At 43.1% G+C, this 22,615-nt stretch overlaps 2 protein-coding genes across 3 annotated transcripts in view; both read left to right on the top strand.

Annotated features, from left to right (window-relative positions):
- The window catches only part of CFAP52 (cilia and flagella associated protein 52), a 61,258-nt gene extending 44,624 nt beyond the window's left edge, over positions 1–16,634 (top strand). The window contains exons 9-14 of the mRNA XM_012655600.1: positions 6,225–6,373; positions 8,725–8,870; positions 11,644–11,795; positions 13,655–13,757; positions 15,485–15,596; positions 16,459–16,634. Coding sequence (XP_012511054.1) covers positions 6,225–6,373; positions 8,725–8,870; positions 11,644–11,795; positions 13,655–13,757; positions 15,485–15,596; positions 16,459–16,634 — 838 coding nt within the window. The remainder of the gene's footprint in view (positions 1–6,224; positions 6,374–8,724; positions 8,871–11,643; positions 11,796–13,654; positions 13,758–15,484; positions 15,597–16,458) is intronic.
- A 2,117-nt stretch (positions 16,635–18,751) lies between these two features.
- USP43 (ubiquitin specific peptidase 43) overlaps positions 18,752–22,615 on the top strand; it is a 60,662-nt gene continuing 56,798 nt past the window's right edge. For both annotated transcript variants that reach the window (XM_012655629.1, XM_012655628.1), the window contains exon 1: positions 18,752–19,255. In XM_012655629.1, the coding sequence (XP_012511083.1) occupies positions 18,752–19,255 (504 nt within the window). The remainder of the gene's footprint in view (positions 19,256–22,615) is intronic.

The following is a 22,615-nucleotide window of genomic DNA, read 5'->3' as shown; positions in this document are numbered from 1 at the left end:
CATCTTTCCCCTACCATGTCCCATGCTAAAATTATTTGGAATGATATATCCAGATTATATTAGTATTTTCTTTTTACAAGTAATTACTTAGATTTAACTATAAATTTTGTTCTTTGCTTTTATCATTCTCTTTTTTTTCACACATCAATCCTCTTGGTTTTTCTTTTTTTAATTCTTTCAGACAGTCTGTATAGAAAATTTTGTCCTTACTTATCTGAAAATATATTTTTTTACCCTCAGACTTGAATGATAGTTTAGCAAGGCATAAAAAGAATTTTAATGAAGTTGGTTTTTGAAGTATAACATGTATACAGAAAGTACATAAATCCTAAGTAAGCGACTCAATAAATTACCCTACCTGTATGACTACACCCTGGTCAAGCAATAGAACATTTTTATCATCCCCAAAATTCCCCTTCCAATCACTACCCTCACCTTCCTACTTAAAGATAATCACACCTAGACTTCTAGCCCCATGTATTAGTTTAATGCGCTTTTGAACTTTATGTAAATAGAATAATTGAATATGTACTTTGGAAATCATTTTCCTTTCTCTATGGAAGCTTTTAATGTGGTTAGTGTCATATTTGTCTTCTTATTCTGACTTTTTTTTGCTAACTGATTTTTAGTCTAGTTTTATCAGTTACTGAGAGCAGTGTTAACATCTCAAGCAAAGACTGTAGATTTCTCTTTATTTGAGTCAGTTTTTGTTTTATATATTTTGAAGCTCTGTTATTAAGTGTTATTAATTGTTATATCTTCCTGCTGTATTGCCATTTTTATCATTATTAAGTGTTCCTCTACCTCTAGTAATTCTCTTTGATTTGAAATATCTCTTGTATAATTTTTTTTTCTAGGGACAGGGTCTTGCCCTGTTGCCCAGGCTGGAGTGCAGTGGCACAATCATAGCTCATTGTAATCCTGGGCTCAGCTGTTCTCCTGCCTCACCTTCCCACATAGCTGGAACTACAGGCACGTATCATCATGTCTAGATAATTAAACAAAAATTTGTAGAGATGGGGTTTCACTGTGTTACCTGGGCTGGGAGCTCCTGGCCCAAGTGATCCTCTCACCTCGACCTTCCAGTGTGCTGGGATTACAGGTGTGAACCATCACACCTGGTCCTTTTCTATAACATTAATGGACTCACTCCAGCTTCCTTATGCTTACTCTTTACATGATATATCTCTTTTCAGTCTGTTACTTTCCAATATCTTTATATTTAAAGTCCATCTCTTGAAACCTCATATAATTGGTTCTTGGTTTTCTACCCAGTCTAATAATCTCTGCTTTTTATTTGGAATGTTTTGTTCATTTACATTTAATGGAATTTTTCATACGTTTGTATTAAATCTTCCATTTTGCTATATGCTTTTTGTTTTTTGGTCTCATCTGTTCTTTGCTCTTCTATTACTTTTTTCCTGCCACCTTTTGTGTTAATCAAATATTTTTAGCATTCCATTTAATAGCTCTATTAGCTTTCTGGCTATATGTGTGTGTGTGTGTGTGTGTGTGTGTGTGTATATATATATATATATATATATGTGTATATATTTTTTTTTTTTTGAGACAGAGTCTCACACTGTTGCCCAGGCTAGAGTGCCATGGCATCAGCCTAGCTCACTCCAACCTCGAACTCCTGGGCTCAAGCAATCCTTCTGCCTCAGCCTCCCAAGTATCTGGGACTACAGGCATGTGCCACCAAGCCTGGCTAATTTTTTTCTGTATATTTTTAGTTGTCCAGATAATTTCTTTCTATTTTTTTAGTAGAGACGGGATCTCGCTCTTGCTCAGGCTGGTCTTGAACTCCTGACCTTGAGTGATTCTCCCACCTCGGCCTCCCAGACTCCTAGGATTACAGGCATGAGCCACTGCGCCCAGCCCGGCTATATATTTTTGTGTTAAGTTTTTAGTGATTGCTCTGAGGATGACAGTATGCATCTTTAACATATCACAGTCTACTTAGAGTTAATACTGAATTACTTCAAGTAAAATACAGTGTAGAACTTTGCAACAGTATATTTCCTTTAAACTCCACCTTCATCCTTGCTGCTGTTGTTCTCATGCACACCTATCAATATTACAAGGCCATCAATACAATATTATAATTTTTGCTTTAAACAATAACAAATCTTTTCAAGAAATTAAAAGAAGAAAAGAAATTTTAAAAAATGTTTTCTGTGCTTACCCAGATATTTGAGCATTTTTGATGCTCTTCATTCTTTATTTATATCTAAGTTGCCATCTGGTGTCTTTTCCCTTCAGCCTAAAGAACTTTGTTTAGCACTTTTTTTAAGCATAAGTCTCTGGTGAAGAATTCTCTGTCTTGATTATCTGAAAACATCTTTTTCTAGCCTTCATTTTTGTGGAATAATTTCACTGGTTATAGAATTCTTGCCTGATTGTTTTCCATTTATTCATTAGGTTGAATCCATCATTCCAATGCCTTTTGGCTTCCATAGTTTCTAATGAGAAGTCATTAAATATTCTTTTTATTGTTTCCCTCTTTGCAATGTATTAATATCATTTTTTTTTTGGTCTACTGTCAAGATTTTCTCTTTGCTTTTGTCTCTCATCACTTTGACTATGACGTATATTTCTTTTTGTATTTATCCTGCTTAGGGTTTGTTAAGCTTTTTGGATCTGTAACTGATGTTGTCCAACAATTTGGGAAGTTTTCAGTTGTTATTTCTTCAAGAATCTTCATCTTTTCTCACTTCTATTCTCCTGAGATTCAAATTACACACATTTTGAATAATTTAACTTTTTTCTCACAGATCTCTAGGCTGTTTGCTGTTCTTTAATCTTTTGCTCTGTTTTTTTTTTAAGTCATGTAATCTCTACTAAATCTACCTTCAAGCTCATAGATTCTTTTGCCATATCTAATCTCTTGTTGAGCCCATCTAGTAAATCTACTTCAGTTATTATACTTTTTACCTACAGAAAAAATACATAGTGGTTATAAAATTTATATTTATAATATCATACATATATAGTTTCTAGTTCTCTATTGAGATTAGCTATCTGTTCATCTATTGATGTCATAGTTTCCTTTAATATTTAGAATATGTTTTAAGTATATTCTTCGTGCTTTGAAGTCTTTGTTAATCTAATACCTAGGTCTGCTTGGAGTCAGTTTTTTTTGACTGCCTTTTTCCTGAGTCACATTTTCCTATCTCTTTGCATGTTTGATAATTTCTTGTTGAAAATCAAGTATTATATAGAATACATTGTAGCAACTCTGTTCTCTGAGGCTTACTGGCATGGACTCAAACTGCGAATTTTGCCTTCCAATAGTATGAATCAGCTGATATTCTCATGATTTCCCACTGCTGCTTTTTTAGCTTAGCCCTGTGTTCTCCTGTGGGCTTACATTATTTGGCAGTCACCCAAAGGTTTGTGCACAAATGAGGCTTACCCTTTCCATGACTTCCTTGCTTCTAGTGATTTCTCCCTAATTTCCAAGTGGTCTGCTGACCTAAAGCTATGACACTTCAAGCCTGTGAGTTTCAACTTTTTGCCATCCAAGCTGAGCTCAGCTGGGGAACACATTCAGTTAAAAAGGCAAAAGCTCTCAGATTGACCTCATGTAGCTGTCTTCAAAAATAGAAATGCTTTAAAAAATCAATTAAAAAAGAGAGTAGTAGAATCCTCTCGTCTCGCCTGCTTTTGCTTCCTCTTGGGGTTCCCCCCAAACATGCATAATTCAGCTGCCAGCCAGGAATTTGGGCAGTGCTTATAATCAGAATGTGTCTTACTCCTGTGGTTCTCTTGCTGCCAGGATTTCCATAGCTGATTTTCTAGCTCTCGACTCTGATCTCTAGCACCTTTAGCTGGTAAGGCTGTGGGTTTTCTGCCACCTTTTTCTACAGCCACCATAGCTGTGGGAGTCAGGGAGCATCTTGTGTGAGAAAGCCACACTAACAATTCTTAACCCTTTCCAGTTGCATTTTTACAAGAGCAAATGTTTCTTGATTTCTATCTACTTTTAGAGGTTTTCAGTGTCTTTAGGGTATTTGGTTATTATTGTTAATTTTATCTAATTTTTTCATTTGTTATCTTTTGTTTTTGTTTTTTAAGAGATGGGGTTTCTCACTCTGTTGCCCAGGCTGGAGCGTGGTGGCATGATCATAACTCACTGTAACCTTGAACTCCTGTGCTTGGCTCAAGCGATCCTATCACCTGAGACTCCTGAGTAGCTGGAACTGCAGGTGTATGCCATCGTGCCTGGTGGATTTTTTTATTTTTTATTTTTTTGGAGCCCAGGTCTCGCAATGTTGTGCAAGCTGGTCTCAAACTTCTGGCCTTAAGCGATCCTCCCACCTCAGCCTCCCCCGTCACTGAGATTACAGGTGTGAGCCACCACACCTAGCTATCCAGCTTCTATAATTGTAATCTGTGAGGTTTTTGTAAGCAGTTCAACTGCGCCAACATTACGAGATGTGTTCTCTGCTTGTGCTTTTGAGCTGAATTTTTCTCCATTTTGTTTCTCTGCAGGTCTTATCCAGCTGATTTCTATTTATCCTCAACGTTTCTGGCCTATTTGATAATACTCTTTCCTGCTGTCTTGTATTGTTGAGGGATAAAATGTATATCTGTGTATCTACATCTCTATATATCTTTATCTCATGGGATTTTAGAAGGAAAGGAAGGGCACACATGGGCCTAGTGCATCATCACGATCCAATCATTTAGGTTCTTTCAGGAACTTAACCTCTCAGACCCTAACTAAGGACAGTCTAATACTGAATGAATCACTTTTGAACCAGGCTTGACTGCTGAAGAAGTGGATTGTCCATGAAAGGTAGAGAGTTTGGAAAGTTCTCTAGGGACATTCATTTTATGATATTTGATTTTCATGAGCAGTCCATACATAATATGAATACATCTTTGAGAGCTCACTTTCCTCAGAGGAAGAGCTCATTCCTCGAAGTCAGTAGCTGATATAAAACATCTCTTATTTTAAATAAATATTGATGTTGCCTTGATCTGATCTCTGTTAATCAGGTCTGTGTGGCAAGGAGCTGTGTTGCATTCCCTGTCTTGTTCTAGCCCCTGCTCCTTCTAGAGTACCAGAACCTTAATTCCGAGCCACAAAGTGAAATGTGTGGAAGGGATCCACTTATCTTTTTCTATTAATTTCCAAGTGATTAGATCTTAAAATAAGAAAGAAAGACTCTCTTTTCTTAGTAATGTGCTTATGATAAAATATAGAAATTGCTTGAGACATACTTAAATCTAAAGGTTAGCTTCAGTCTCCACAGAGACTAGCTAAAAATTTAAACGTATAAATAAAATGGTCTTTATCGTACCCTGGTATTCCTCCTTTTTCTTATCCGAGTGGGAATAATTTGTAATTTTTTGACATATCGGTAAATTACGTTCTATTTACAAATTGCCCTTTTTTCTTTTTTTGAGCCGGACAGACCAATTACTCTGGGGTTCTCTTCCTTGTCCATTATCTCATCTTTTCTCACAACTAAGCAGAGAAGGGTTTTGGTGTATCGCGAACATGAATTCCAGCACCGTTGTCATTTTCTTCTTTGAAATTTTATAAGATTTTCTACTTTACAGGAAAGTGTTCATTTATCTTCTTTTAATATGAATACTTCAGGGATGTATTCGTCTCAAGAAATGTTATCTACTGGCTATATACTTATCTCCAAATTCATCAAATTATATACATTGAATATGGGTAGCTTTAGCTGGGTGGCGGCTCACGGCTGAATTTGGCTGCTCAGGAGGCTGAGGTGCAAGGATTGCTTGAGGCCAGGGGTTCGAGGCTGCAGTGAGCTATGATTGTACCACTACACTCCAGCCTGGGCAACAGAGTGAGACCCCATAATATGTACAGCTTTTAACATTTCCATGACACCTCAATAAAGTGTTTTAAAAAATAAGAGAGAGAGAGAAATGTAACTTACTATCTTCCAGTCTACCAAGACTTTGAGGGACTTTTAAATTGACTTTTTCTTTTTGTGCAACTTTGTCCCAACCCTTCCTAAAGGGAAAGAACTACAAAAGATTGTCCACAGGCGGTTTTAGGGCATGAAATGCCATTTTACACAAGAAATCTGTAAGATCAAACCTTCAGATAATTGGTATCGGAAAAGCATCCTTCCTTATGTCTTTGGGAATCACATTTTGGCATCAAGTATGCATCCAAGAAGCGTTGTGTGTCTCTTACAGCTGCATCTCTTATTCTCTTGATGGCTTCTTTGCAGTGGCACTGCTGAACTTTTTGCCACCTGTGCCAAGAAGGACATCAGGGTGTGGCACACGTCATCCAACAGGGAGCTGCTGCGGATTACTGTGCCCAACATGACCTGCCACGGCATTGACTTCATGAGGGACGGCAGGAGCATCATTTCAGGTAACGTCTGCATATCCAGATCTGGCTGTGGGCTGAGGTTCTGCTGCTCGCCGTTCTTATTCTACACAGCCTCCCACCATCCACCCCCTCCTTGCTTCTAATCTAGCCTCCCTTTGGAGTTTCCTTCCAGCTGGGAGACTTTCTGAGCTAGGAAGGACCAAATAGCAATTTCTCTTCTCCCAAATTGCTGCATACAGCATGTATCTTTCTCTCTACTAGGAGAATTTAGTAATTCAATTTGGAAATGGCTTTGAGGCCTTAGCAAGTACAGGGCATTCATGGGAGAACCCTTTTTGTAGTGCAACAGATAGAAACCTGACTCAAACTAAGTTATGCCTCAAACAGAATTATTTATTTTTAACTCAATTTATTATTTTATGCCAAAGCATTTTAGCATACATTATAGACAGAGATATTATATTCCACTCTAAATACTTCAGTGTGCATCTCTAAAAATATTTTCCTTTAAAACAGTAATTTTTAAATATCGTCTTATGTCTAATCTATATGAAAATCTCCCCGGTGGTCAAAAAACACATTTACTGGTTCACATCAATGAAAAGTCAAGCGGATCTTTAGGTGCAGGTGCAGGTATTAAATGGTGACATCAGGAACCCATCTCATCTCCTCTTTTCTTGGCTCTGCTTCCCCCTTGTTGGCGCCTCCCACCCTCACCCCCAACCCGCATGTCTTCTCCGCATAATGCCACCAGGAGCTCTTGGCTCACACGACACTTAGAGCTACCACACCTCAGGTCAGAAATCTTGGAGTCATCACTGCCTCCCTTTTTTTCTCCTATGCCCACATCCATATGCCCCGATGGCTCTCCTTTCAGAGTCTATCCAAGGCACATCACTTCTCACCCTCTCCACCCTCGTCATAGCCACCATCCTCTCTCCCCCAGACCGCCCTGGTAGCTTCCCGCCCAGCCTCCCTGCTTCTGCTTTTGCCCGTCATCCTTCTCCCCCAGTCTGCTCTCAGCACAGAAGGCAGAAATCTGTTTGAAAATGTAAGTCAGATCATGCCATTTCTAGGGCTCAAGTCTTTTACCCTCTAAGAGTAAAAGATAAAATTCTTGTAATTGTGTACAAGGTTCTACATGACTGTCTCTCCTCCCTCACCTCCACCTTCTTACCTGGAACTTTCTCTCTCTTACTACTCATATCTTCCAGCCACGCTTTCTTCTTTGCTCTTCCTCAAACAAAGGGCATAGGGCCTTTGCTCTAGCTGTCTTGTCTGCCTGGAATGTTCTTCCTGTAGATTCACCCATGGCTCACACCCTCATTTCCTCAAGTCCTTGATGCAATGGGTTCTACCTTGAGCATCCTATTTAAAGTTGCTAAGGTCAAGAGTGACACTAAAGCTGATAAGAAGGTGACAGCCACGTGAACACCAAGGGGAAAAGCATTCCAGGCAGAGGGAACAGCAAGTAAAAAAGCTGTGGGAAAATCACTTGGTATATTTGAAGAAAAGCAAGGGCCAACGTATCTGGAGCTTAGTGGGCACAGTTGGGGTGGGGGTTCAGGGAGGTGCTAGTAGAGGAGGTTGAAGAGGTAGGTAGGGGGCAGATCCCAGTTACCGGGGAGGATAAAGGAGTCTGGATTTTAATTCTATGTGCGGGGGGATAAGCTTTTAGAAATTCTTAATCAGGAAGGTGACATAGTTTAAAAAGTTTCCCCTGACTCGTGTATCGATAGCTGGTTATAAGTAAGGGTGAACGGTCAAGGCAAAAGCTGTTATAAGGATCCAGGAGAGAGATGATGGTGGCTTGGGTGATGGTGGTACCAGTGGGGGAATTGAGAGGCAGTCAGATTCTGATGTTTTTAACAGTAGAGCAGGTGAGACTTGCTGATGGGTTGGATGTTGGATTGGGCTCGATGGTTAGAATATGGAGGAATCAAGGATGACTCTGAGGTTCTTGGCTTAGGCAACTGGATGGATGGTGGCAACTTTCATTGAGATGAGAAAGATGCTGGAAGTAGGGGCAGGAGCATCAGGTTGGAGGGTGAGGGTGGGTGGGAAGTCAACAATTATCTGGGAATGTTAAATTATATATCTAATTGGGTGTACAAGTCTTGCAGTTCATAGAGAGGTGGGAGCTGGTCTCCCTCCTTCCGTCCCTCCCCATCTTCCTATACCTGGCCTGGGGTTCACCTGGGGGGAGGCTCAGTCAAGACAAAATGTTCTTTTCCCGCGGCCAGGTGTGAGCAGTTCGGGGAACCAGGAGAAAGGCGCCTGTGACGATTGGTGGTCAGTGGGGCTGGCCTCTTCCCTCCACCACCAGGGCCACTCCCCAGCCTTCGGGGGTTGCTGCACTGATCCTGATTGCCTTTGTTTCCCTTTCGTGCCAGCATGGGATGACGGCAAAATCCGAGCCTTTGCCCCGGAGACAGGCCGACTGATGTACGTCATAAACAGCGCTCACAGGATCGGTGTCACCGCCATCGCCACCACCAGTGACTGTAAAAGGGTCATCAGTGGTGGTGGGGAAGGGGAGGTATTGTTCTTGAAAGCAAAATTTTATTTTTTTAAGCCCTTGATTTAGAGCCACTACCTTGTAGGAGGCCATCTATTTGATTTTTTAAATACGTACCTGTGCTAGGATTCAGGCAGGGCCAAAGGAAGATTTTGATGAAACCCTAAAATATGTCATATGTCAAAGTTCTGTAATAATATAAATATACATATAAATACATTTGTGCATGGAAAGGACATTTACCACACAGACATGAAGGTGTTCTAGGGACTAGAGGTATGAATCCAAGTTGGTGTTTTGCCAGAGTTTGGCACTCTTGTTCTTGTCCTCTAAGGACCATAGTTGTATACGTTGTCTTTACCTTATCTTTTAAAGCAGATGATGTTTTTATAAGCAATTCTTTAATCCATCCAGACGTTTTGACCATTATTTTAAAATGATCACACCACCTTTTCCTTCCGTGATTTCGAGGAGCCTAAAGCACCTTTCGCCAGCACATCTATCCCTGGGTCTCTCCCTCCCTATGCTCCAGACTTTTCCCATCCCAAATCCTTCCTTTCTCTACATAGGACACTTTCTTCTCCTTTCTTTTCTCACCTATCATAGGAAGAGCTTATTAGGGAGAAGAAAAATACAACATCTTGATGTAGCCTTTGGAACCTGCAGCCTTGGGGCCACATGTGGCCTTCTGGATCCCTGACTGTGGCCTTTTGACTAAATCCAAATTTTACAAAACAAATCCTTTCATCAAGGAGGGCCACATGTGGCCTGGAGGCCGCAGGTTCCCCACCCCTAGGCAATGCAGATGAATGCCTGGGCTCAAATTTCTCTTCTACCACTTTCCAGCTATGGGACCTGGCCACGTTCTTTAACCTCTCTGTGCTTCAGTTTCCTGTGTAAAGTGAAGATAACAATACTCCTATCGATGAGACATTTTATGTTCTTTATTTTGTACTAAGTCTTCAAAATATGGTGTGGTTATTTTATATTCAGGGCACATCTCCATCTGGACCAGCCACCTTTCAGGTACTCTATAGACACACCTCTAGCCCCAGGCCATCCCCACTGCTCTCTGCCCACCACCACCTCCTGGCTTTACTCCCTTCCCTTGTCACTTCAGCCACACTCCTATGACACCCTCAGCACTCTTGCTTGCTCCTTCAGCTTTTTGGGGCATGTGTCTTGCTGCATTGTAGACCATCTCCATTCTAGGTACCTGAGCCCAAGCTCCATGAGAGATTTGGAGGAAATCACACATTACAAATTGTTTGCTCTTGGTCCTGCTCAGCAGTCTTTTCACAGTCCCATGTCAGCTGCTCCTCCTCTTTCTTGCCCATGCAGCTGTCATTACAGGCCTTTCCTTCTTAAAGGCATAGTCTTCAAGATCTTTGTAAGTACTAGTGACCAGGGCTTCTGGTCAGCAGGTATACACTGATGTGGATGCAATAGTTGCTAAAATACTCAGGTAATTCCATTTTCGATGGTAAATGGTCATTGCCTGAGCACCCTACCTGCAAAGAAGAAGATCACAGCCCCAACACCCCGTCTCCTTCCCCCCAAGTGTATTCCAAACTCCCTACACCCCCTCATCTGAAGAGTTAATGCCTGGTCAGTCCAAAGTCTTCCAAGACCCTGGCTCCAGTCCTGGGGCTGTTTGGCTGCACCTACACCATACCAGTTAGATATTTTGAATATCGCCCCTGCTAAAGACTGAATTTATGCTTCTACCTGTAGTGGGATTTCCAGAGAGGAGATTTGTTTTCTTTGACACTGGCACCATCCCACTCTGTGTCATAACAGGGAATTATATGGACACCATAGAAATGAACATGGCCCAGCTCATTCCCAGATAATCTTGAGCTTCTTCATTTTCCTTACTTTGACATTTTAGAAAGTGTCTTATAGAATGTTTTCTTTACTTCATTCAAGATTATTTTCCTCTTACTGGGTACAAGTAAGTCCAGTCTGTTATTACTTATCCTAACACTAGCTTTTAATCTAGTGTTCACTCAGACTACTGTTCTTTCATTGCCCTGTACAACTTACACAGAATAGTTTCTGTTCTTATTTTTCATAAATCCAACATATTTATTATAAGAAGGTATAAGCATCTGACTGCATTACTATCTTTTCTGGTGTAATTGTAACAGACTTTCATTCATTAAAAGAATATTATAATAACTAAGTGACTTTCCTTTTATTATAGTTAGGACATCATATTGACTGCTTTCAAATTTTGTGTGTAGATAGTTATATTACCCATGAATTTAATTTCAGGATAATAAACAGGCTTTAGGAAATATTTGTGATATAAAATAGGTATGAGGTTTGGTAGGGTTGAGAAGCATTGGTTTTAAATGATTAAAATTGAACAGCTGATGTGAAAGTTTAAATATGGCTCTGGGTACCCAAGAAATTTCCTGATGGTACCATCAGAAATTTGAGAGCAGTGCTCAGCAGAAGTGAGTAGACATATTATTTCACCTGGTTTAGCATCAGCCCTTCCATTATTGATTTTCATAGTGGTGTCGGATACATTTCTCAGCCTGAAAAGTAGAAGCTGGTACAGGATCATTGGTGGCATTTTCCAAGCACCATGGAAGATGATTATGTCTTCTACATGAATATTCCCACCCTTCACCTTAGCATTCCCACACTACCCAACTGAGATGAGGACAGGGAATTTGAAAAAAACAAGTCAAGCAAAGCAGAGGTGAAAAAGCTCTTGGAACCTTTTTTGATTTTTTCAGAAGTCCTGAGTTTGTATTGAGATCATGAACTTTGCGGCTTTCAGGTGAGGGTGTGGCAGATAGGCTGCCAGACCCAGAAGCTGGAGGAGGCCCTGAAAGAGCACAAGTCCTCCGTGTCCTGCATTAGGGTGAAGAAGAACAATGAGGAGTGTGTCACTGCTAGCACTGACGGGACTTGCATCATTTGGGACCTTGTGTAGGTACCTGTGATGGGAGGATGAACAACACTTGCAAAACCCAACCGTGCCAGCATTACACTGAGCGTGAGAGAGGATTCAAATGGAGGGTAAAAATCTTACCTAAGGCAATAACAAGGGGACGTTCCTCAGAAGCCATTCATCTCCAGGACGGTCCAGGGTTTACAGATGCTTGTGGGAAAGGTATATTTTCCAGGAAGAACTGAATGTTACAAGTTTCTCGGTAGATAGAGAGATAGCTTTCTGGATCTACGCAGTGAAGCGTGGTTTAACTTGCACTAACTCAACTCTGTGTGATCCAAATAAAAGGGAGCAAGAGAAACAAGGAATGCAGACAGTTCCTCTCATCACTCCACACAGCCAAGTGAAGCTCAGAATGAGCTTGCCATTGGGAGGAGGGACACCAATTTGCCCTTCGCATCAACTGGCCACATTACCAGGCCTCTTACACTGTGAGCACATCATAGCCCCATAGAATGCCTAACTCCATGCTAATTAGACCAAAGCATGTGAACTTTATTGTAGGGGTAACTCAAAGGCTTTTCCAAGGTGATTTTTTGAATTTTTGTCTATAAGCAGTTTTGCTGTGTGTTTTTATTTTAGAATCAGACCCTATTCCCCCAGCTCCTCCTTCCACCCACCCACCATTCCTCTATCATTCCTAAGAGGCATTGTCTTTGTATAACTGCATAGGAAAGACTGGAATAAGAACAAGGATGGGAGAACGGAGATGTGTATGGCAAAAGAATATGAAATGCTCTTGATGGGAATGAGAACTAAAGGCAAAGACAGAGCTCTTTTTATTTACTTAACACATTAAAAAAACCATTTTAGCAGGGGTGTCTTCTAGCCCTGGGTGTCTCCTGGGGATCTTGTTAAAAAGTAGATTTTGATTCAATAGATTTAGAGTGGCACCTGAGATTCTGCATTGCTAACAAGCTCTCAAGTGACAGTTGCTGGTCCAAAGACCACACTTGGAGAAGGTGCCAGCCTATACCTGACCTTCCCATTGGGAAAATATAAAACCAGAAGGGCATGTCTAAACTTATTTCCATGGCTGGTTTGTGACTGCCTCAAATCCTTAAAGCCTTTCTGTTGTGTAGCAGGAATATTTGTGCCAAAATTTTAAAAAATGCTCAGCTCAAATACTATGTTTGAAAACTTCCATAATGAAAAGAAACTGTGCAGAAGGTGCATTTTTTAGCCAGGAAAGCCTGGCTTGGGAGATGGCCACTCAGCACATTGTCTATGGAAGGAGAAGTGATATTTACATAATTTTTGTATAGTATCTAAGGCAGGCATTCTCAAACTATTGTGCACAGAACAATCAACCAGGATGCAGGTTTAAAATGCAGATCTGTGAGCCTCGTCTCAACCTACTGAAGCCAAATCCCTAGAGGTGGGGGCCCAATATTATCCTTTTATAAAAAGCCCTTCCCCACAGTCTGCCACTCAGATTGTAGGGAGCTCCGCTTCCAAACGGTGACCTCAAGAACTGAGAACGTTATATGGGAGGTGGCAGGTTGGCTCTGAGTTCAGCCTCTTCTGCTTGCTTCTCGCTGGAACTTAAGGTCTCTCATTGAGTTCTGTGCTCTGTCTTTGGAAAAGGGCCCTTCCCACTATCTTCTGACAGCTGCTGAAAGATGCGATGCAAGCACACAGAAGTAGAGAGGGCAGAGTAACTAGACGTCTATTTTGAAGAAATCCAAGTGCCACCGTGCTGAGTAGTATGAGATGTTGGGAGAGAGAGATAAATCAACCCAAATCTCTGGGCTTATACCAAATCCAGTTGGAAAAGTAAATCAATTTTCTATGGAAGAGAAAGTCAAATCTCACAGCTTTTGAATCTACTTTTCAGGCGTCTTAGGAGGAATCAGATGATCCTGGCCAACACCTTATTCCAGTGTGTGTGTTATCACCCCGAGGAGTTCCAGATCATCACCAGTGGAACAGACAGAAAGGTAAGTACTCCCAGCAAGAGCTTTCTCAAGATCTTTCTGGTACAAGAGAAAAGCAATGAGGTGTTATGGCCGAGGGTGCAGGCTCCAGCGTCAACCACCCAGGTCCAAATGATGCTTCTGTTGCTGATCAGTCTTGTCACTTTGAAAATGCCACGCAGCCTTCCAGTGCCTTCACTTTCTTGTCTGTGAAGAGGAAATGATACCACCAACCTCAGGGTAGCTGCGAGGATTAAAGTCATACTGGGACCTGGCCCACGGAAGGTTTTTATTAGGAAATTTCTGAGGCTGGAGTGGAATTGCTGTGCCCAAACCAGTTATCACTCTGACTAAATTCAAACAGAAAGACCATAGAGCTCCTCGCCTCTCATTACTCCTTCATCAATACATTAAAAAGCTCTTTAGCTGGGTAGTCTGTGTCCTTGGGTGAAGACTGGTCCTTCTGTTTGGGGGAACATTTCCCCTCGGAGCAAGCAAGAGGCCCCTGTTCTCACGGAGCTGACTTACCTTACTTATTTTGGGTAGGAGGGGATGGAATTGGCTAATACATATGTAAACCAGCACATGAATGAGTGATGAATAATAAGTGAACACAATATGAGATGGCGACAGGGCTAAAAAAGGGAATAGAACAGGCGATGCCACACTGGCTGGGTGGTTGGCAAAGGCCTCCTTAAGGAGGTGACATTCTGAGTTGGGGCCTCAGTGACAGAGGACCCAGCCATGCCCAGATCACAGGGAAGGGCATCCCTGGCAGAGGACACTCGGGAAAGACTGAGCTCTGATAGGGCTGTGCCCAGGAGACTGTCACTTTTGCTTCTTTGGCTGGGAAGGCAGGCAGTCAAATTCCAGCCACTTCCGTGGGTGATTCCTGGATTCCTGGATTCTGGCATGCTTTTGCTATGAACACAGAACTTTTTATTAACATGATCAAGCATAAGTAGACATTACAAAGCAAAAGAAAAAAGTTAAAAAAGATAACACATACAATTTCTAGATAGATTCAGAGAAATACAGATTCCTGGCAGTGACTGAACACAGCGAGTTTCTTCCAGCACGAAACAAGGAGAAATGGGTAGAATGCATGCCCAAGTTCACGCTTCCAATTCCTGGCCAAGCACTCTTTATTTAGAAGGAAAATTTATTTTGAATAGGTTGTGCATTCACAGGGTGCAAAGTACAAAGGCAATATATTTAGAAAAAAATCACCCTCCCTTTGGCACCTGTCTGCCCCCTAGTTCTCCTCCATAGGAGGGGACCAAGGTTAATCACTTTGTCTTTAAACTCCACCCTGTGGAATATTTTATTGCTTTGGGGTAGAAGGGAAAGAAGGCCCAATCTCTAGAACTCTGGGGGGTGCCCATTCCCAGTGCTTTCCCTCCCACCAGTCCTGAAGCATTGCTGTGCCTGCAGAAGCTGTTCTCTTTTTTCTTTTACAGCTTGCTTCAGACTCGATCTGCTTAGTCTTATCAAAAGCCCTTTCTGTCACAATCCAGGTTTATCAGCACATCAACATCTCTTTAAATAGAATGCAAATTTTAAAACCAATACTAAAAATATTAAAATGGTTTCTCCACCCCCTGCTGTAGCCTATTTATAATTTCAGCCAGTATCATCCCATGGTGTATTTTTGCTACCTTCTATATAAAGTAGAACCATCTTTTGTTAGCATGTGCATGGATGATTCCACTGAGCTGAATCCTGCCTAATGCTGCTTTCCTGAATTCCAGATTGCTTACTGGGAAGTATTTGACGGGTCAGTAATCAGAGAGTTGGAAGGTTCCTTGTCTGGGTCAATAAATGGTATGGATATCACGCAGGAAGGAGTGCACTTTGTCACAGGTTAGTCCTGGGGTAGGAAAAGAAAGCCACGCCTGGCTTATTTAGATGGGGAAATGGAACTCCCAGGCCAGAGGCAGTGGGAAGAGACCACAAAAGGTTCTCAGGGGCAATGTGGATAGATTCAGACTCAACACTGCAGCCGATGTGGCTGGAAAAGAAGAATCTAGAAGTCACATTTCAGTGAGAGGAAACATTTGCACAGAAGCCTTAGGGGCACAGGCTAGGCTTTAAGTGGCTTCCTGCTATTTCCTACTGAAGTCCTCAATGCCAGTCCTTGTGTATGTATCCTGTGTACTCCCTCTCATTGTTGAATGAAGAGATGCCCTCCCCCAAACAGATGAATTAGCCAGTATTTCAAGGGAGCATTTACCACACAACAAGCCGACTGGAACAACATCAGCATCATTTCCTGCTGGATTCTTTGATTCTTCAGGACTTTAAAAAATAAACGATCTAACTAAACTAAGTTTCAGAAACACACTGACTTAAAGCAAGATGCCAAACAAGACACAATGTGATCCCAGACTGTATATGCGTACCTTTATACACGGGAAATACAGATGTATATGTATGCTTGTATACTTAGAGAAAAAAGACAGGAAGGAACTAAACCAAGATATTATTAGCGGTTATTTCTGGGTAGTGGGATAAAGGTGATTTTACATCTTTGTATTCCTCTCCCTCCAAATTTACTACAATAGACATAGATTTTTATAATCAAGTAAAAGTGTTATTATAAAGATAGATTTTTCTTCCTTTAAGTTGGCACATGGGGAATCTATTAGGAATGATCCAGTTATTTGAAATCGGGGCTGTTTCTCTCTGTTCTGTTGCAGCAACGTCATGTGTTTGTCTTTTTCAGGTGGAAATGACCATCTGGTCAAAGTTTGGGATTATAATGAGGGTGAGGTGACTCACGTTGGGGTGGGACACAGTGGCAACATCACGCGAATCCGGATAAGTCCAGGAAATCAATATATTGTCAGCGTAAGTGCGGACGGAGCCATCTTGCGGTGGAAGTACCCTTTTGCCTCCTGAAGCCACCAGGACCTCTAGAGCCGCGGCACTGCAGTCCTGCGAGGACTGAGTTTAGATAACTCCAGCTCTAGTCTTGATTTTTCACATTGCTGTTTCTGTTCTTTAGTCAAAATGTTTTATCTCTAAGTTTCTCCTTTCCTTTATAGAATGTACTTTACATTCTTAAATTACATATTAAGATTGAAATATGTTGAAGAATAATTTTTCCAGACTGCAATTAAAAGTTTTATTATGAATAAATTCTCCGTTGTTGGTTTCCTGTAATAATCTCTTTTCTGTGACTCTGCAAAACCTGCTGACCTTCTCCACGATCTGTCCGCAGATAGCATTGCTATTATCCTCTAAAAACAAGGCAAGGCGAATTTCCTTCTTAATCATCACTTCATTGATCAAGCTCTAGGGAACAAGACTTGGGTTTAAATCCAGATCTTGGGCAGGCTTTTTTAAACCTCTCTGAGGTGCAGTTTTCTCTTTTTTCAAGCAAGAATAAATTCCTGTTCAAAAGGTTATTGTGAGAACTAACTGAAATAATGTGTTAAAGCTTGGGCAGAATTCCTGACACAGAGAGTGAAACATGAATGCTTTTGCAAAGAAAATGTGTGTAATTGGGGATCTTGGGGTGATTATCAAAGATGAAATTTAAGAGATGCTTTATTGGAGTTGGCTATAAAATATTTCTCCTGTGCCTACCACCAGAAGGGGGATGAAATGGAGCTTGTGTATTAATCATCCAACAGAGTATCTTTTTTTCCAGAGAGAGTGAATGATGGCATTTTCCAGAAACACATGTCTCCAATTCACAGTACAGTCTATGTTCTAAGCTTATTCTTTATCCTTTAAGAAATGCTGCTTTTTGGCATCAGGTAACTGCTGCTGCTCTCTTTGAAAGATTAAGGAGAGTATTTAATAAATGATGACCACTTATTAAATAACAAGTCGCAAGACTTTGATTGATGGAATACTGCATCTCACACACTGCGGATCTCTTTTTGAGCTAGAAGTTGATGAGAAATTCATTCTGCAAGACCTTACCTGATTAATTATAAACCTGACAGTTACATGGGATAATGTGAGCGGAGGCCCCCAGGGTTACCCAGGAAATCAAGGGCGGGGCAAGGCCAAGCTAATTCTGATTGGGCAATAATTCAGCAAGGATTTTGCGATAGGGAGTGAACAAGAGACCAAGTAGGGGGCGCGCCTGAGAGCCGGAAAACTTCCTGGTAAGCAAATACTAAGGTTGTAAAGGGCCTGACCTGGCAGCCCATAGACTCCGGTTTCTCTGCTTACGGGTGGGGTTGCTTAAGGTTGCTCGGAGCCCACTTCTCCACCAACTAAAACGAGGGGGATCAAGTCTCCTAAGTTTTTGGAAAATGACTCTAACCTAGCTTGTGGTTTAAAAAAGCAAACCACAACCACCCGGGGTTCACACGGCAACACGCGGCTCCCAGTTCAGGTGCTGGGTTGGCGGTGCAGGCAAAGGCTCTGCCTCCCCCAAGGGGCAGAAGGGCTGGAAGGAGGTGGCACCACCTGTCCGCACACACCTGAGCCTGCGGAGGAACCAGCGGCGCACAAAAGCGCTCCCGGCCCGTCCCCGCTCCCAGCGCGCGCCTCTCACCACGCCCGAGGCTGTCCTTTGGAGAGTCCTTTCCCTTCTTTTCGTCTTCCCCTGGACGTAATTACAAGAAACTTAGCGATAGCCGGGGCTTTGCAATTTGCTAGACGCCTTCGAGATTTTCATTCCTCTGTTATTGGCACAGCTTGAAGGTTGGGCGAGGAACAGGAGCAGAGGTTAACGCAGGCCGGTTGGTTTATAAGAGGTAAGGAAGGGTGAGGAGCTGGACACCGACCACTCCCAGTGCTTTTATTCCTAGTCTGTGCCGCGGGGGCGGGACAAGGCAGGGGTAGGGGTGGCCGGGCGCTGCCCTGGGGCCGGCAGTGCTGCAGGATTCCCGCGCAGGGCGGGGCGGGCCCGCCCTTGGCTCCGCCTCCACCCCGTCCCCGCACACCTGCCCGCAGGTAGCCGGCGCCGGCCGCCTGTGCGAGGCTGTAAGGGCCTGTTAGCGGCTCGTTCGCTTCGAGCCCGGGGATTCCCTCCCGGAGCCGCGCCAGCGGGTGCCATGAACCCGGGCTCCGGGGACGCGGCAGGAGGGGGGCCGCCCGCGCCCCGGCCCCGCCGCCGCCGCTCCCTGCGCCGCCTATTCAGCCGCTTCCTGCTAGCGCTGGGCAGCCGCTCCCGCCCCGGGGACTCGCCGCCCCGGCCCCCGCCCCAGCCGGGACACTGCGATGGCGACGGTGAGGGAGGCTTTGCCTGCGCCCCGGGCCCGGCCCCAGCGGTCCCCGGGAGCCCCGGGGAGGAGCGCCCGTCTGGACCCCAGCCCCAGTTCCCCGCGGGCGACGGGGCGCGGCCGCCGGGCGCGCAGGGCTTGAAGAACCACGGCAACACCTGTTTCATGAACGCCGTGGTGCAGTGTCTCAGCAACACCGACCTGCTGGCCGAGTTCCTGGCGCTGGGGCGCTACCGGGCGGCGCCGGGCCGCGCCGAGGTCACCGAGCAGCTGGCGGCGCTCGTGCGCGCGCTCTGGACGCGCGAATACACGCCCCAACTTTCCGCCGAGTTCAAGGTAGGCAGCGCTCGGCGGCAACCTCCTTCTGGCCCTCTGGTTTCGCTTTTGGAAAAGTGCGTGCACCATCAGGAAGGGGCTTTCTTGGGGCCTTCATAAGATGCCATTTACCAGTTCAGCCTCGGGTTACCGCCTTTGTTTTGAGTTGATGTGTTATGCTATCGCTTGCATATATTTTCTTTATGAATTAATTCCCCCCAGGTATTTTGAGGGGGAGTGGGAGGAGAGATTTAAGTGTATTCAGCGTTTTTGCGTTCCACAAAGTGTTGAAGGCCTGTGGGCCAGACGGTGTTCTGACGCCAAGGATGGAGCTTCCAGTCTGGAGGGGTGTGGGGAATGGGACTTTGAAGGCAGAGGCCCCAGAGGAAGGTGATGCGTGCGTGGAGGACTGAATGATGGGAAGGACTCAGGCCAAAATCCTAGGAATAATCCAGACAGAGGGAGCAACAAGTACTCCTTCCATAGACCTGAAAGAGCTGCGTATTGGAGACATGGGAAGAAAACTAGTCTTACTGGAGCTCAGGGGGCGGATGAGCTTTGCCAGATCGTGTCAGACCTTGGAGGCAGTGGTAAAAGACGGATTTTATTCTAAACCCAATGGAAGCTGAGAACGTGCGGGCCAGGTACTGTGCCGAGTGCCTGGGAAAGGCAGTGGGTGTGTAGTTTTGGAGATGGCATCCTTTTGTTTAATGCACATTCAGTCCCCTACAATGTTTTAGCGTGGGGTTGTATGTTGTTGTCCGCACGATCACGGTCTACTTACTCGGGGTGCGGTAGGGTCATGAGGCTTTGTAAATTGTGCGTACCACTTCACCCAGGGTTAAAGCAGGGTGTGTGTTTGGGGTCCCAGTTGGAGTAAAGAGTTCCTGATAATTGATGCACATGGTTTGCTTCCTGCTTAAAAAACAAAACAAAAAAGCCCGCAGCTCTGGGCAGAGAGCTGGAGCTCTCCACAGACTAGTGATTGTTCTTGGGGGAGGGGGAACCTGTCAGTGTTCATTCCACAAGCATCACCGCTCTTGAGTTTCAGCCTGAGAAAGCAGTGTTTGCCATGTGACCACAAGGATGCCAACCCCCACCTTCCTCTCTCCTGCCTCTGTTAGTGAAGCCCTGTTCTGCACCAGTCAGTGGGCCCAACGTGTGTCACTGTGACTCTTTTTGGCAGCATTCGCTTTTTAAACATCAGAGGCAGTATAGTATAGTAGTTGAGAGAGCAAGGTCTCTGGAGCTTTGTGACCTTGAGCAAGTTACTATAATAAATCTTGCTGTGCCTCAACTTTCCTCTTCTGTAAAATGGAACCATATTGGTACCTACTTTATGATACGGTTATTATGAGTATTGAATGAGTTATGGAGTAGAGCACTCAGAACAGTGCCTGGCTCATGGGAAATGTTCATTATTCTATCATTACACCTCCTCACCTGCTGAAACCCAGAGAAGGGAGGGAGGGAGGGAATCTTTGCGTAGGTTTTCTCTAGCCAGGTGCATTCTCATCCAGTTACTGCAGGAATGGGAGAGGCGTGAGTAGCCTGAAAAACCTCCCAATTTAGTAATCACCCTCTGTGATTCACTGGGATTTCCTCTCTCTCTCTCTCTCCTGCTTTCAAACGCCCAGGGCCTGGGAGCTCCCAGTGAGCCGCAGGGAAGTGAAGGATAATGAAGTTTTTAAGGTATTTATGAAAGAGATGTAATCTGGGGTTTCCTGGGAGCCTTAGAGGGAGGAGTAGAGGATCCCAGAATCCAGGCTTTAAACGTTATGGATTGAAATTGAGGTGGGCTCCTCTTATTTTACAGATGAGGAAACATTCATTCAAAAAATATTTACTGAATGTCCAGACACTGTACTAGGAACGCAGAATACGTGATGAGTACAAACCCAGGCTCGAGGCTGCTCTCCAGGAGCTTACGGTCTTGTGGGAGAAATGGGTGTTAATGAAATAATCCCACAGGCACGTGATTACAACAGGAACACACTAGAAAGGAAAAATACAGCTCCTATGACTGTTATAGCAGGAGGATGTGATTTGACTGGGGGAGATAGGGTGGGGTGGGCAGGGAAGGCTTCCCTGGAGAGGTACCTAAGCACTGAGCTGAGTTTTGAAGGATGAGGTGTCAACTAAAGGCTTGGGAAAATGGAAAGTGCATTCCAGGCCCTGGGAACCGAACCTGCCAACCTCAGAGGCGGGGGTGAGGCTGAGAGGCCACGTGCTGAATGAATTAATGAAAGCCCTGGTGGCTGGGGAGCAGAGACTGGAGGACTGGGTGGGGACAAGCCACATAAGGTTTTGTTAAGGAGTTCAGTGGGGTTGCTGATTTGCTTTAGACGGAGGAAGGGAAGAAACTGAGAGGGGGCCAGCAGACTGGAGAGTTGCCCCAACCCTAGCCCTGCAGGTGGGATGGGTTTGCGGTGGTGTTCCTCCTTCCTGAGCCCAGAGTCGCTCAGCCTCCCACAGACAGCAGCACCACTCTTTAACAGCAAATGAGTAAATACATTTAAAAAATCATGTCCATGTTATTATCTAGAATTCTTTCCTTTTCTAATGATGTGATTAAATATATTTATCGTATAAAAAAAAAAAAGTTTAAAAAAAAAAAAAAAAAAAAAAAAAAGAAGGATTTGTAACTCCACCCTACGCCCTAGGGATAACCATCATAAACATGTTGATGTGTTTCAAAGTATATACAAACACTTGGAAATTCTAGTTCGGTATCCTGCTATTTTCATTTAAGTATTTTTATAAGATTTTCTCCTGGTCATTAAAATATCTTACAAAACTTTATTTTTAATTATTAATGTATTGTTAAATGAACCAATCCCTTATGGAGACATTGATGTACTGTACAATTTTCCAGTTAAAGCTTGTATTAAAGCTTCTTGTATTTAAATCATTGTCCTCATCTCTGCTCATTTCCGTAAGCTTAATTCCTAAAAGTGGAATTACATGGGCCAAGCAAAGGTAAGACTATTTTATTATCTTTCTGTTTTTACTTTTTAAATCAACTTTATTGAGGTAGAACTTATATATACAGTGAAATGTACCCATTTTAAGTGTAGAATTTATTAAGTTTTAACAAATGTGTATACTGTGTAATCACCACCTCTATTTTAAATATTTATTTATTCTACTTTTTAAATGAATCTTATTGGGCTTGATGATTTTTAGCATCCATATTGACAAATTTCTTTCCAAATAATTATATCAAGTTTCAGATGCACCAGTAATGCATATTTTCCTGGACACTGGATATTCTTCTCTCTTATTAATTTCCTCCCCAGCTTTATTAAGGTATAATTGACAAGTAAAAAATTGCATACTTACAGTTGTATGTATACATTGTGATATTTGTTGTATGTATAC

This window comes from Propithecus coquereli, unplaced genomic scaffold (genome assembly GCF_000956105.1).
Source record: "Propithecus coquereli isolate 6110/MARCELLA unplaced genomic scaffold, Pcoq_1.0 Scaffold482, whole genome shotgun sequence".
Classification (NCBI taxonomy): domain Eukaryota; kingdom Metazoa; phylum Chordata; class Mammalia; order Primates; family Indriidae; genus Propithecus; species Propithecus coquereli.
Note: the sequence above shows the minus strand (reverse complement) of the source record. Positions and strands in the feature narration are given on the sequence as shown.